At 45.2% G+C, this 16,292-nt stretch overlaps 1 protein-coding gene across 1 annotated transcript in view; it reads right to left on the reverse strand.

The window, feature by feature from the left end:
• LOC147424301 (uncharacterized) overlaps nucleotides 1–16,292 on the reverse strand; it is a 96,326-nt gene that overhangs the window by 36,460 nt on the left and 43,574 nt on the right. The window contains exon 3 of the mRNA XM_086499872.1: nucleotides 974–1,027. Coding sequence (XP_086355998.1) covers nucleotides 974–1,027 — 54 coding nt within the window. The remainder of the gene's footprint in view (nucleotides 1–973; nucleotides 1,028–16,292) is intronic.

Here is a 16,292-nt window from a genome sequence, read left to right on the forward strand (position 1 = left end):
GAGAGAGAGAGAGAGAGAGAGAGAGAGAGAATAATCAGCTGCCTTTCTTACCTAGACACAAAAACATTAATCCTTAAAACCATCAACTTCATCCATGGTAAGAAACGGAGACGTATTGACCAAAGGGTTAAGAGCCCATTAGCTGTGGTCCATTAGTTCGAGCCCATCGATTGTGGTCTGCCCTCTTAAATGAAGCTTGTATACTTCGAATTTAGTGAACTTGAACCTCCTTCAACTTGGAAGACTCCTCCTAAATTCATATTTCTCAGTTTGACTTACTATAGTTTGACTGATTCATCATCGTCACAATCAAAGCTTTGATGCGTAGATCCAATTTGAAGTAATACGCCATTGTTGAACAATTTGTTTCCAGCCAAAGGAAACGTTTTTTCTTGTGGGCTGTTTTAGATACCATGCACCTATTGTTTAAGTGCGCACTGCATATGTCATGTTACAAGAATATCACAAACACACACACACAAGGATGGGTCCAAAGTGAAAGACTACTTCTCACAATACTGTTTAAGCAGCTCAAGGACATGTAACCACAAGGGTAGAGGTAAGAACCTACCTTTGCTAAGACGACTCTACATAAGCACAATAGGACTCATGAAAAATACTCCTTTAGCAAACAGTACCTGGGGCTCAGCAACCAAAGTAAAGGTGAGGAATTGTAAAATACACCATACCAGCTCCCATACGCACCACAATTCTTTCCGTTAAAAGCACAACAAAAGCTCCACATTCAAAAGGGCCTAATGTGCAAACGTTCTACTTAGAAATGAGCAGAAATAAATCACATGGCTGTAAACCATTCATTTCAGCTTGAAGTGTCGCTTGCAAACAATTAGTAATGAATACTTCTGTAAATTTCAAAAGCCGCAAGGGTTGTGATAAAGCACAAATCTCAAAGATCTTTTGATAACAGCCAGAAAAGAGAAACTGTTCAAAAGATGCTAAGAAAAGTACCAACGTTTCTGAGCTGGAAAGGCTGGCTGACGATGAACCTTCGTTAGATGGGGTCGCCCTGCTCAAAACATGCCATTTCGAATCATCTCTCTCTCTCTCTCTCTCTCTCTCTCTCTCTCTCTCTCTCTCTCGACATCCAGAGTGCAGATGAGGATGGATCCTCACCATTTCTTCCATCTTTGTTTCACACACTGTTACATCCAGTTTACCGGGTACCTATTGTATCAGCTGCTACACCCACGTAGTTTTAGATTGTAGTAGTAGTAGTAGTATTTTGTTCCACTTCTAGTTCTTTTCTAGTTCTTTTGTACCCAGACATGGTATTAGATTCACTATTTTGTAACTGATTGGTCTCATAGGTCATTTTGGCCTTTTGAAGACGTTAATATAACATTTCATTTCATTTCATTTCATTTCTCTCTTTGCGTGCACGCAAGGGAAGGAGGCGGATTCTATTAAGAAAATCTCCCGAACGCCCAAATGGTGCCTACCCTATATCATTGTTTACATAGCACGCCCCGTAGGCATCAAACGGAAAATTGTAAAACGAGATACAACTAGGCACATGGCCGACGGAAAAGACTGAAGGCCAGGATTAAAAACCCTCTCCTAAAGAGAGTAAAACGTGCCCTGGCAAGCTGTCACAAACTGCTTACGTGTCAAGCCACTCAAGAACGGAGCCAACTTGCAGATCCCGGCCGAGGAGCCTGAACCCTAATAAGAAGCAACAGAAGAAGAAGAAGCAGTAGAAAAAGTTTGTACCAACTTATGGGACCCCCTCTGATGGGGCCCAAGGAACTAAAAGCAGATCCCACAAAAAGGACTAGCATAATAAAGTGATGACGTAGGAGAGGCTGTACGCAGTTTCCGGATTTTGCGTTGACCTGATGACGTGGCAGCCTGCACGGATTTACGCTTATGACGTGGCAGTTGTGCGGATTTCCTCAAAACGCGATGGCAACTTTTGGCACTAGTGAATTGGGGACGAGATGCTTTTCATGTAGCTGCTTTTCATAGGCCAAGGGCCTTTCAATATGAGCCAAGGGCTCATTCTCTCGCATGTTTCAATGTGAAGGTGCAGAGGATGAGGTATCGGCAATGTACTGAGTTGAAGCAATGTACAGAAATACTGAAAGAGGCGCCATGGTTTGGGGCCAGTGCTCTCTTAGGGTGGAGCTCCGCCACTCCTGTCTCGTGTGTCGTGAATCTCTTTCAATTCAATGCTATTTGAAGTGCTTAAAGGTGTTCAGTTTGTTATTTTCCGTTCGTACCTGGTGCCCGTCTCCGTGACACTGCTATTAGAGCTTCGAGCGTATTCTTTTCTGAAAGCATACCGGTCCAACCAAAGAGCAAGCAAAGCAAGATGGCGCTTCCAAGTTTCCCCAAAATTTTAATAAAGAACCTTCGAGTCCCGACCACGGACTTATTAGTGACTCCCACCCTTACTCCATCCCGCATCGGGCACACTCCTGTCTTCATCGCTCTGTCTTACAAGGCATAAGCTGTCACAAATTGATGACGTGGCAGTTTTGCCCGAAAACAAATTGCTAACGTGGCGGCAGACTGTACGAACAATGACGTGGCAGATGATACATATACAATGAAATCATGGGGAAAGAACCCATAATAAACCACAGGGAACATCTGGGGATAAAGATAATTTACCAAGTGGTGAAGTATAGCTATCTGGATAGTGATCAAGTCTACATAGATCTGCCCAAAGCTCTGTCCACCTTGGAAAACCACCAAGTTGGATGTTTATCTAATTGATGTAAAACATACTCTGTAAAAACCTCCTGTAGCAACTCTCAAAAGCCACGGGAATGTGAAACCCCTGGGTCGTGCCTCCAAAACCATCCGCATCCATTCTAACATTTCCTGTTGCTAAACTGCAAAAAAGGATGCAGATCTACGGCACAACCGAACTGTAAGAGAGGCAGGGGGGACCCACTCACTATCCACCTCAAAAGCCAAGGGAAGGTACCGAGATGCACATCTCTTTGACCAAACCAGCTTCCCTAAGGCCTCTCTAAACTGACTGACAAACAAATGTGCAAACTGCCTGATATCCATAAGGTAATTGGCCTCAACCATTGTTGGCTCCTATAAGATATCATATACAGCCTCCCTTGTCCAAAAGGAGTCCCCATGTAAAACTTGTACTCTAAATCTAATCATGGGGGTTCCCTCTGGGCCGAGGAGAATATGACATGTTTCTGATAACTGCAGGAAAAGAATGTCGACACATAGTGGCCCACTCCTCAAAGAAGGACCAACTGCAAAGAACTGAGGTGGCAGGATATCTAAAAGCAGGACATTTGCTAGAGATCCAAAGCCTGCAGAATAGTCAAAATCCTCAACAAACTATGAAGACTTGCTATCCTACTCCCCCTGAACAGGCTCTACTGTGAGAGGCACCTGCGACTAAATCTCTAAGAGATCCGAAGCCTATTGGACTAGTCTATCCTGGGGCAGCTCAGGTTGCTCCTCGATTGCCATCAACTATTGATCCTCTCTGTCCAGCTGCACTGAACCTCCTCTCGATCTAGGTCAGGTAACCTCTCCATCAGAGGTCTGTTTGGGGGTGGTTGTGCCTCTACCAACCACTGTCTCACTACCCTCCTATAAACCAAGGTAGGTCGTGCATGTTCCAATCAACTTGTTTGTCTCTGTCTCTGTGTATGTGTCTTGTGCTATTGTTGAGCACTTTGCTGCTGCTAACTCTATACGAAGTCCTGCTACTGAACAGAACGTTGTTGTGGTTGCGAGGGTTGTCTCATGTTCCTATGTATCTCTTTGTCTCTGTCTTTGTCTCTGTCTCTGTCTATGCTCGACACTGTGCTGTTGTTGAGCACTTTGTTGTTGCTGACTCTGTGCGAAGTCCTGCTGCTGAGCAGAACTCTGTTGTGGTTGCAAGGGTTGTCTCCTCCTTCGACTAACCTGTCGTCCCCCCCCCCCCCCCCCCCCCCCCCCCCCCCCCCCCCCCCCCCCCTCTCTCTCTCTCTCTCTCTCTCTCTCTCTCTCTCTCTCTCTCTCTCTCTGTTGTGGCAACCACTAACCTTAGTTGCTCGTTTCTTTCCCTCGATTTTTATTTAAGTTTTGGCCATTGTATGGCCATTGTGAAACGACCGACGACGGAGAGTTTCACCCGCAGCAGTGAAAGGCAGGTCGCCACGAGATGGTCGGGCCAATCGGCACTAAAATCCGAGCAGTAAAAGTATGTCTAGGCTCAACTCAAAGTCGTTTAGGCCCCTCACGACACTTATAAGTTGGTGGGTACTAGGAATTTAACTCAAAAAGTGGCAAAGTGGACACATGGCAACACCAGATTATTTTGCTAGACTCATCCCAAGAGGGGGCGCTCATTTTTGGGGGAGAGGAGCACATCTTCTTCATTAAGTGCCTACAGTGTGTGTAAGTAGTGCATGCAGGTGATCACAGCTTTCATGGAAAGCTTCCTTTCTCCCTTGTTCTATGTAGCACAATGATTCCAATCTCGTGCAACTCTCTCCCCCTTTGAATACAAAAATGTATTGCCCAGCACAGGGGCTTACCATCTGTATGTACAATTGTGTGGGTTCATGCGCAATTGCCGAGGCAAGAGCCTCTTGCACAGGAATTGGATTAGCTAATTGCTAATCCCCCACACGAGCAGGGGAACTCAGAGATATTTCACGCGAGAAATCTTGTCCGATTCATAGGGCAAGTAACCCTACAGGTCCGGAAGCTCAAGAGCTTGCTACGGATGCAACCGGCACGCGAAACGGAGCCCGAATTAGTAAATTACACCCTATTGTGTATTTTTGCAAGTTTAGGGTTTTGACCCAAGCTAGAGTAGGTCATTTTCAGCCCGATAAAAGTGGGACAGCTTGTAGGAATTTACAGGTTTTTCGCAAAGTTTTAATTGAATACAAAAATAACGAAAGGGGGCGCCAACCTTTGAGAACAACGCGGTGTCATTGTCTGCTTGGAAGCACGTGTTTTGTTTGAAGTATGATTTCATGTCACAAGCTTATTCGTGAAGTTCCTTGTGTCATAAAGTTTAACAGTGTAAAAATCGGGTGAAAGCAAAAGTCTACCGCTCCACGAGCCGCTCTCTCTAGAGAGCTCGGTTCCCACCCATACACACATCAGCGGTACTCTCATTGATCGAGCTACAGAGTTAGGGAGATCGAGACGACCGCGACTGAGGAGGGGAGCCACGCAGCACCGGCGGAGATTGCGGCAGAGGATCCACAGGATTCTAGCACGACACCCAGAATGTCGATCGGGATAGGCTTCATGCTACTGCTATATTGTATCATGGTGACACTTATCCCCACTTTGTACCTTTATGGTGATACCATTGCTCAGCCTACCAGCCACCCATAGGAGTCGGTAGCACTCTTATCAGTTCTTTGTTTGTAGTTTTCTTGTTTGTACCCAGACTTGGTACTAGACTCATCATTGTAATCAGTTGGTCTCATAGGTCATTTTGGCCTCTTGTAGACGTTAATATATCATTTCATTTCTCTCTCTCTCTCTCTCTCTCTCTCTCTCTCTCTCTCTCTCTCTCTCTCTCTCTCTCTCTCTCTCGTGGAGAAAAGGGGCTATATTTTGTGTACATAAGAGACCTCGTGAGATGCTCTGTAAGGTGCAACGGAATGAATGTTGCATTTTCTCAAGATTAGTGATCCTTATTGCTCAAGGTTCCTTTTAGTTCTTAGGGAAAGAGAGAGCTTTCCGTCTTATAGAGTGCTATGATCACGAACAAAGTGAGTGGCTATTGTGCGTGCAAGTGAATGAGACTGAGAGAAGGAGAGAGAAGAGATACGACACCCGAGAGGCTGTAAAACCCTCCTCCGAAGGCCCCACTCTCGTCGGCGAGAGTGGTCTACTTTGATTGCACAAAGGTGTACAATGCATATGCAATGGACTGATGCAATGGGACTATGCCGATGACGACGACGGTGGTTACGACGACGACTCGATGGCTGAAATCTGTAGTCTTCTATCTGCTGTTTTTCGGGACTGTTTTGGTGGCTGAAAATGACTGTTTTGGCTGCGTTTTTCGAGGCTAAACTTGGGGGATCCTCTGCAACCGACTTGGGGGAATCTGCTACTGTGTCATGGCTGAAAACCTGTGGTCTGAAGTGGCTTAGGGCTGAGAACACAAAACACTGGCTGAATCTGGCTTTCACCAAAAACGCTAGGCTGATTTGTATCTGCAAACACAAAACGCTGATGGATCTGGTGCATGCAAGGCTGATCCGACTCTGCAAAGCAAAAACGCTGGAATCTGCAAAGTGGCTGGCGTTTTTGTGAAGAAAACGCTGGGCTGGTTGTGTGGCATTTTCTACTGCTAGCACGGGGAGGAACTGCAATGCTGGGGGATCTAGGTGATGACGGCGATATCTGCAAATGAGGGAAACACCAATGGTGGGGATCTGGCCCGGCGAGGATGAACTCCAAAACGCGGGTGTGCTGAGGGCCACTGCTGAGAAGTTGGCACTGCTGAGAAGTTGCTTGTTGAGCAAGAAGCTCCTGCTGCCTCTTCTGCCAGAAAGTGCTAACTTGGGTTTGCTTATATATTAACTTGGCAAAATTGCCCTACCTACTTTTGTTGGAAAGTCGTTTAAAAATAATAAGTGAAAATAACCAATAAATAGGAAAATACGCTAAATGCACTGGAAAATTCCCCTAACTAATGCTAAGGGATTCTGATGGGAATTCCAATGATCATGCTGTGTGCAACCGGAGGATATGCATCTATGCTAAGTGATTGGGCATGCACGGTCTACGAATAGACTCACAAAAGTGCCAGATCACTGCTAATCTAGACTTGACTGAACTGACTGAACCCTGCTGTGGTATAGCTTGTCCACGGACACATAGGGTTGGGATCTGTCACGTGACATTTTCAATGGACAATCTCCCAGAGGAGGTACAAAAGAGGAGTGACAAGTGTAGGCTATGCAAACATCAAGGTGGTATGTACGATGAATGTAGAATGAAATACTGTGGGGGTGTATAATGCCATCTCATGTGACCTAGATCTGGACGGAAAAAGATTGACGATCATGCCCATGTGTGGAGAAAGAGGCATCGACGTTGCTCCACTACCCTAGAGGAGCTGGCTAAAGAATCCCACTAATTGCGAAGAGTATGCAGTAGCTCTATCCAGATGGATGTCAAAATGGCAGACGTAGGGGAGGACTATGAGCCCAAAATGTGGCCACATTGAACCTTCCACACGGTCCAAAGCGTGATGCTGCATATCGTGGTGAATACTGTGTGTCGTTGGCATAAATCCAACCGGTGACCTACATTTAGGATCATCCATAGAGTGCAAAATTGCAAAAGCCATGCAACTGCCCCCCACGTCACGAACTGAAACCGGCCTATACTTTCAAAAAGGACGGTAGACTTTAGACTTAAACCTTATTTGCTTTCACCCATTTAATTTGTCGCCCACTTTACTTTCAAGACACGACAAGAGGGATACAGGCTGCTAGATTGCACCTGTTTGAGTAGACCAACAACAGATTGTCCCCTAACGTAGGCGAGAACATGATGGTGCAGGTGATGCTACCATCAAGAGACTATCTATAGACATGCTTGCATACTACTCATAGCTTTTCTAATTTGGGGCATGGTTGAGGAGATCATAATGGTGCAAGTATTGTCAGCAAAGAATCCTGATTCATGTGGTGTTCAGACTTGATGACTAGCCTACGAAGTGTGAAGCTCATGTGGTTTATTTTCTTAATGAAACATTCTATAGCCCACAAGACTAGCCTAAAGGTGTGGTATTCGGATAGACATAAACCTCCAGTATCTCGGGATAAGCTGATAATTCCTCCTGCGTCATCCACTGAGCATCTAGATTCGAGTAGTTCTTAAACTTAACCAAATACTTCCGTGTTATCTTTCCGGATTTGAGAGACCGCTCCTGATGACTTACTATCTGCTCCGGTTGGAGTATTTCTTCCGTTTCCTCAACCTCAGGAGGTTCCTCAGCACTAGGCTGGCTTAGAGGCGGTCCCACATACGGCCGGAGTAAACTGACATGGAAAGCATTATGGATCTTCCAATTAGGCGGTAGCTCTAATCGGAAAGCGACATCATTCACTCGCTCAGTGATCTTAAACGGCCCATAATAACGGGTAGAAAGTTTTACCACTTTCCCCTTATGAGACGCTTGTTTCTTAAGTCTTGCCTTCTCAAACTTGAGTAAGACTAACTGTCCGACTGTTAAGTCTAGATTCCTTCTGTGCTTGTCTGCAGCTTTCTTATGCTTTTCCTGAGAGCGTAGAATAGCTCTTCTAACTTGCCCGTAGGCGGTGTCCAAATCCCGGACAAATTCATCTGCTGCAAAGATCTTATCCTTAGTTAAAAGGATGGGTGGAAGCAAAGGCTTACCATAGAGAATCTCAAAAGGTGCTTTCCCCGTCGATGAGTGTATGGTATTGTTATACGCATACTCGACAAGAGGCAAATATTTCTCCCAGTCAGATTGCCGGTCTGACACATAAGCTTTTAACATATCCAATACTGTGGAATTGGCTATCTCACTCTGCTCGTCCGTTTGAGGATGGTAGGCAGATGAAAAATTCAGCTTCGTACCAAGATTATCCATCAAGGCACGCCAAAAATTTCCTGTCATGTGAGGATCTCGATCGCTCACAATAGACTTAGGCATTCCATGATGCTTAAAGATCTGTGCCAGAAAGACCCTAGCCATATGATCTGCTTTGATCCTTTTCTTGACTGGTATAAAGTGTGCTTGCTTGCTAAACCTGTCCACAATGGTCCAGATCGCGTCATTTCCAGTCTGAGTTCTAGGGAGGTCCATGATGAAGTCCATGGCAATACTTTCCCAAGGTTCATTAGGCACAGGCAAAGGTTGTAGTAACCCAGGCGTCTTATGCCGATCATTCTTCACTTTTTGGCAAACCAAGCATTCCCTGACATACTTATCAATGTCTACTTTAAGGCTAGGCCAAAAGAAATATCTTTCCATTGCTAAGGTCGTAGGGAGAATACCCCGATGACCCGCATAAGGCGAAGCGTGTGCTTCATCCATGATCTTCTTTCTTAATGGTTCCGCCACACATATGGCCTGATGGTGGTAGAGATAACCGTCCCGGATGGAATAGGGAAACTCATTCTCTCCACGATGTAGCTTTCCCCAGATGGTGGAGAAGTCTGGATCATTCGGATACAAATCCGGTAGTGCCTCTAATTCTTGGTGATACACCGAAGTGACAGCGTTCACCCTTGGCCGCCTAGACAATGCGTCTGCGACTACATTCTTACTCCCAGCCGTGTGAAGGATCTGGAAGTGAAACATAGACAAAAAGTTTGCCCACCTCATCTACTTCTCAGATAGTTTCCTTTACGTAAGAAAATACCGCAAACTCTGGTGATCAGTCTTGATCACAAAATCCGCTCCTAGAAGATAGTGCTTCCAGTTGGATAAGGCGTGAATCACAGCCGAGAGTTCCTTTTCGTAGATTGATGCATGCAACTCTGCATCCTTAAGCCATCTGCTTTCGTATGCCACTGCATGGCCTTCTTGGTTTAACATTGCCCCGACGCAATCGCTTGAAGCATCGCAGTGAACCTCAAATGGTTTCCTTAAGTCAGGCACTATCAAAATAGGTCCATGGCTTAGCAAGTACTTGAGCCGATCAAAAACTCCTTGTTGTCTCGATCCCCATCTGAAAGGAATCTTCTTCTTTGTCAAATCATGAAGTGGTCCTGCTACATGAGCAAATCCTCGGACAAACCTTCACTAGTATGAACATACTCCCAGGAAGCTACGTACATCATGTACCGTAGTGGGAATAGGCCAATCTTCTACCACTCGGATCTTGGCAGGATCCATACTCACTTGATTGTGAGAGACTATATGGCCGAGATAGTGTATCTCAGAGAGAAAAAACTCGCTCTTCTTTGCATTCACATGCAACTCATGCTTTCGCAATTCTTGAAACACTAAGTCCAAGTGCTTCCGATGTTCCTCTTCTAACTTAGAGAAGATGAGTAGGTCGTCAAAGAATACTCCCGTGAAAGCTCGATACGGGCTGGAAATGCGGTCCATCATGCGATTGAAGGTCGCAAAAGCATTGGTCAAGCCGAAAGGCATTACCAAAAATTCATATAGTCCAAAGGTTGTGCGGAAAGAAGTCTTATGGACATCCTCAGGGGCGATCCGTATCTGATGATACCCACTCTTTAAGTCTATGCGACTAAAGACACTTGCACCCTGCAACTTATCAAGTATATCATCAATCCGAGGGATCGGAAGCGATTCTTGATCGTGATCTTGTTTAAAGACCCGTAGTCTATGCACATTCGAAACGTGCCATCTTTCTTTTGCACCAATGGAACTGGAGAGCAGTAGGGTGAGGCACTCGGCCGTACTAGCCCTTTCTCTAGAAGCTCGTTGACTTGCTTCAAAAATTTCCTCTTGCTGAGCAAGACTTACCCGATAAGGGGGTTGATTGGGAGGCGAGCTACCCGGTATGAGATCTATGCGGTGATCTTCCGGGCGTACCGGAGGGAGTTCATCAGGAAGTGTTTCCATGAAACAATCCTTGTACTTTTCAATAAATTGAAGACGCTTAATTTCCAGACTAGAGAGAGAGTCCCTACTAGTTTTATCCTTTGCAAAAATCAAGTAAGCAGAAACACACTTCTTCATTTCTTTCTTAATGGAGATATGGCTTACAATTGGGAACTGCCAATCTCCTGCATCAGCTTGAATCTTTATTTTCTTACCCCCATGATCAAAAGTGAGGGTCTTTTCCACATAATCGGGAATAGGTGTCATGTGAAAGTGCCATGGCATACCCAAGATGATATTACATCCCTCGATGGGTGCCATCAAAAATGATTCGTGGTCCTTGTACTCGCCAATCCGAAGATTGAGTTGTCCTTGCACGGGAGTTGCATTGGTTGTCAACCCCTCGAATGCCGATCCTAATGTAACCGGTGTGCCAAGCTGAGCCGGTGTAAGGCACAAACGTTCTACAGTATCCAGGGAGATGAAGTTATCCGTGGATCCTGGATCATAAAGAATCAATACTCGCTGGTTGTTCAAAGACCCCCAGCCCTTCAGAAGTTGACGCTTCCCTTTCTCCGTTTCTGTGTTTCCTTGAACATCTGGAATTGAGTTCGAGCTTGGTGGTGCGGGTTCCTTCCTTGCTTTCTCTTGCCTCATAGAGGCTTGCTCTTGCCATTGCTGCTTTAGCGGGCAGTCCGGTTTCATATGTCCTTTCTCGCCACAGTAGAAGCATCTTCCTTCCTCTCTGAAAGTTTGAAGTTGAGTAGGAGAAAGATACTTAGTTCGCTTGCCAGTGCCCTCTGGCTTCTTAGAATGATCATCGTCTCTAGATGGAGGACGTTTTCTTCCTTGGCTCCCATGGTCATCATAGACCCCTCTTTGTCTTGCACGGTAAGTGCTATGCTCCATCTTTCTGGGCGTCCCAGTTGAGTGCAAATCCTCAGCAATGATTGCTGATTCCATCATCCTTTGAAGAGTATCATGCGGATACACCTTCATACTCTTTCGAAGCTGCGGTTGGAGACCCACTTCGAACTTTCTTTTCTTTTCCTCGTCGGCAATCTTCATGAAGGGAGTGACCTTCAGAAGAACCGACCAATACTTGTCCACATAAGTCGTTACTCTTTCATGTTCCTTCTGGGCAAGCCAATCCCATTCCTTCCGTATGTCCTGCTTGAAGTCAAGTGGAAGAAATTGTTCATAAAATTCAGATTTGAAGCTCTCCCAAGTTCTGGCCTGAGAACCTTCCAGAATCTTGGCTAACCACCAATTAGTTGCCGTTTCCTTGAGATGCATCCCCACATGGCGTAATTTGGATTTTTCTGTGAAGTGCCCATTGGTAAAGGCGACTTCAAACTGTCGGATGAAGGACAGCACTTTGGAGATGTCTTTCCGTCCGTTGTAGGTTTCGAACTTGATGTCCTTGTTGCCTGATTTGAAGACTCTCATATGATGTTGAGACTTGCGACCTTGCTTCTTGAATCGAGGCTTATCTTTAGGTTGATGTAGGGTAGTGGCAGTAGTAGCTGCTTCCTTCTTCTGACGAGATGATCGAGAAGTAGAAGTATAATCAGGAGAGTAAGATGGAGATGAGATAGAGATGTCCTTGCTCTCATCTAGCAGAGAGAGCGCTTTTTCCGGGCCTTTCCTTGAAGTAGGCCGTTCATTCCGATCCGAAGATCCTTTGTGCACCTCGGCACGTTCTTCTTCTCTTACCTCCTGTGGTCTCACGCCAACAGTGTTGTCTGGATGCTTGGCTGCATCAGTTCCATTCGTTTTCTTCATTCTGCCCAAAAGCTTTTGGACGTCTGGCAACTGTAAGATTTGTTGCAACTCCGCAAGCTGAGCTTGCACTTGTTGAAGCTCCTCTTCAACGCTTCTCCCTTGGCTCGACATGGTTCTTCCCGTTCTTCTCGGAATCGTCCTTCTTTGCAGAGAAAGAGAGGAGTCCGAGCTCTGATACCACTGTCACAAAACGGGAGCGTACACGAGAACTTAGAAAATCTGAAAATTATAATTCTTTGAAAACATGAGAGAAGGGAGAAGATCGACACAGTATTGGGGACCAGAAGATGGGCTGGTCCCCCCCCGTAAAGAGTATTCTTTTATTCAGGGAGAATTCTTATACAAGCACGAGAACCCGAGGAAACCCCTCCGTTCTGTAATCTTAGACCCGAAGGTCGTGCTTTCCCGTGAAGGGCTTGGGCACAAGGCCGTTCCTTCCCGTAAGGGACTTAGGCGCGAAGCCGTGCTTTCCCGCAAGGGACTTAGACGTGAAGCCGTACTTCCCGTAAAGGGCCTTCCCGTAAGACGGGAGATTCCTGCAAAACAAACCACATAAAGCAACAATTCTCAAAGCGTATCAACACCTTATACCTGTCGCTTCTTGCTCGGAGAATCAACCTCCGTACTCAGTCGTCACGCAAACACTTGCAAATTCTGTCGCCAGGCTTTACTCCAGAATCCCAACGCTGATGCTTTTCTGCTGCTTCCGGCCCTCCAAACTGAAACGCTGGCTACCCTTTTATAGGGTCTGACACCCGGCAAGAATAGGGGTCAAAAAGCAAAGCTTGGCGCTCCTAGAGAGAGGAGAGAGAAAATCGTGTTTTCTAGAGAGAGGAGAGAGAGATCGCAATTCAGCCCCCTACATAGCTATTAGCGCGGGCTTTTTTTAATAAGAGCGCTGCTTGCTTTATTTTATTAATAAAGGGGCCGGTCACTTAAAAGTGACCGGTCACTTTATAAAATAAAGTGTGAACCTGTTCAAACTTTAAAAACTCACTCAGTTAGTGAAAACAATGCTACACGGACACATTCCAAGCGTCCCCGGGTGCAGGACACGGCACAGATGCAATGCAGACACAGACTCCTCGCGGGAAAGCATCTGCCTTCCCGCGACTGTTCTTGCTTTTCGTAAAAAGCTTCATTGAACCCATCTTTATTCTTGTGCTTGCGTTCTTACGCGTATTTTCTTACTCAGTTCGGATTTCCTCCTTAGCCTACGGGATGCTCCCTTACTGATGCACCCGTCACCCATCATGTGACGCATCAGGGGCACTCGTAACCCGGCCCTTTCCACCGAACTTACGGAAACTCCTTCGCGATGTTTACCGTCACCCATCAAATGACACATTAGAGTTGTCTGTTCTTGATGGCAGTTCCTGTAGCTACAATCTTTTAACAGTTCTTAGTGCACATAATAAAATATCCTAAAAAGAGAATAATCATTAAAAATAAGAAAAAAGTCCAATTAGCAACAGGTGACATACCCCCCTCTTGAAATCTCAAACGTCCTCCTTTGCATATATGTCGTACATGTTCACAGTCAACACTGATGTATTCAACACGTGTCGACACATGTACGACACATACATGCTCATTGTCAACCCTGGTGTATTGAACACCTCGTCGACACATGTATTACCTGCGCGTGAACCCTGTCCCAATGACATAGTGGTAGCTTCGCACTCTGCCATTGCTTTGAGTCACTAACTTTCCAATGACAAAATGGTAGCTACGCATTTTGCCACTGTCTTATAGTACACGGTGGGCCCAGTAACACTTTCGAGCATACCCAAACCGACAGTTTAAGAATGCAATTACACATGTACCCTTTAATAGAAGCAATTACTGTATCCTTGACAAACTGACAAGAAATACTCACTTCTATAGCACTAACCAAACTTTTGGACATTCCATAAGAGCAATTGCCAAACTGACAATCTGTACAGCTCTAACATTCATGTAACAGGTATTTCATTTGAGCTGACTTTAAATACCATGTACATCATTTGTTTTCAAAAGCCGTTGGCACACTGACAATCCATGTAGCTTTGAAACTCAAGGGGTCAAGGTAGGTTGCAAATCGAAGGCTTCAAGGTAAAGTGATAACACAATTGGTGACTCTGCAAGTTCACCTTCTTCCATCCACTTAGCATCCATTGGTGGATAGTTTCTGAACTTTACCAAGTAACGCCTACAACCTTGCCTTTCACTTCTCTTTCTTTAAGTGCCAAAATCTGTTCCGGGACCAAGATCTCGTCAAGTTCCTCGACTTCCGGCTCATCTTCAGCTGGCATATCCTCTGGCACATCACCCACATAGGGTCTGAGAAGACTCACATGAAACGCATTGTGAATCTTCCAACTCTCAGGCAATTTTAGCCTATATGCAACATCATTGATTATGTCGCATACTTGAAAAGGTCCATAGTAACGCATGTTGAGCTTTGGAAACAGTCTTTCCTTGCCCTTCATCTTCTTTAACCTTGCCTTTTCAAAGCGTAAAAGCACCCAATCACCAAGTGAATATACCACTTCACGACGATGACGATCAGCTGCTTTCTTTTGCTTTGCCTGTGTCTTTATTAAGGCCACTTTGACCTTCTTGTACATTTCATTAATGTCCTAAACATATTTATCTGCTTCAAATATCTTGTCCTTTGTATGCAGTATGGGAGGAACTTTTTTACCACCTTCAACTATCTCAAAAGGTGCCTTGCCAGTTGATGAATGCACTGTATTATTGTATGCATACTCCACCAATGGCAAATACTGCTCCCATTTTCCTTTATGCTCTGACACATAGCACTTCAGCAGATCTAGGACAATAGAATTTGCCTCTTCTAACTGCCCATCTGTTTGAGGATGAAATGACGAAGAGAATTTGAGCATGGTGCCCATATTCTCAAACAAGCCTCTCCAGAACAAACTTGTCATGCGTGGATCACGATCGCTAACAATCGACTGTGGCAAGCCATGATACTTGAAAATATTGCTCATAAACAAGCGTCCCATCTGATCTGGCTTTATCTTCTTCCTGACAGGAATAAAATGAGCCTGCTTGCTGAATCTGCAAATGATGGTCCAAATACGATCGTTTCCTATCTGCATTCTCGGAAGATCAAAGATAAAATCCATAGCAATACTTTCCCATGGTTTGTCTGGAATAGGTAGCGGTTGCAATAACCCTGGTGCCTTTTGCCTGTCAAACTTGACCTTCTGGCAAATTAGGCATTCTCGCACAAAGGCATCCACATCTCTTCTCAATGTAGGCCAATAGAAGAATGTCTCAACCGCTTTAACTGTAGCATCGATACAACGATGCCCTGCATACGGTGAGACATGACTCTTCCGTAACTTTGCGTCGCAATGGCTTTGTGACACACAATCTGCCATGCATCATCATGAACCCATCTTTGAGAAGATAGTGTTCATGACGTTGTCCATCCATTAGCTGCTCGAAGACCCTTGCAAAATCTTCATCATTTGCATATTGTTCTCTCATATCATCAAGTTCATGATGATAAGGAATTGACACAGCTGAAATATGTGACTTCCTTGACAAGGCATCAGCCACAACGTTCTTCTTACCTTCCACATGCACAATCTGAAAATGGAACATGGACAAGATATTTGCCCATCGCATATGCTTCTCAGATAATTTTGTCTGTGTCAAGAAGTATCGCAAGGTCTGATGGTCCGTCTCGACAACGAAATCTGCACCTAGCAAGTAGTGTTTCCAACTTAGGAGCGCATGAATCACAGCCAGTAACTCTTTCTCATAGACCTGCATGGTCATCTCTGGCCCTTGCAAAATTCTGCTCTCATAGGCTACTACCCTGCCATCTTGCATTAGCACTGCACCAATGCTACTACCACAGGCGTCACACTGGACCACAAATGACTTCCTAAGATCTGGCAACACAATGACTGGATCTGAAGTCATCTTTTCCTTTAAGAGATTAAAAGCTGAAATCTCTTTCTGTGTCCAT

The sequence above is a fragment of the Adiantum capillus-veneris genome, chromosome 25, assembly GCF_014529385.1.
Source record: "Adiantum capillus-veneris isolate H3 chromosome 25, ASM1452938v2, whole genome shotgun sequence".
In the NCBI taxonomy this organism is placed as follows: domain Eukaryota; kingdom Viridiplantae; phylum Streptophyta; class Polypodiopsida; order Polypodiales; family Pteridaceae; genus Adiantum; species Adiantum capillus-veneris.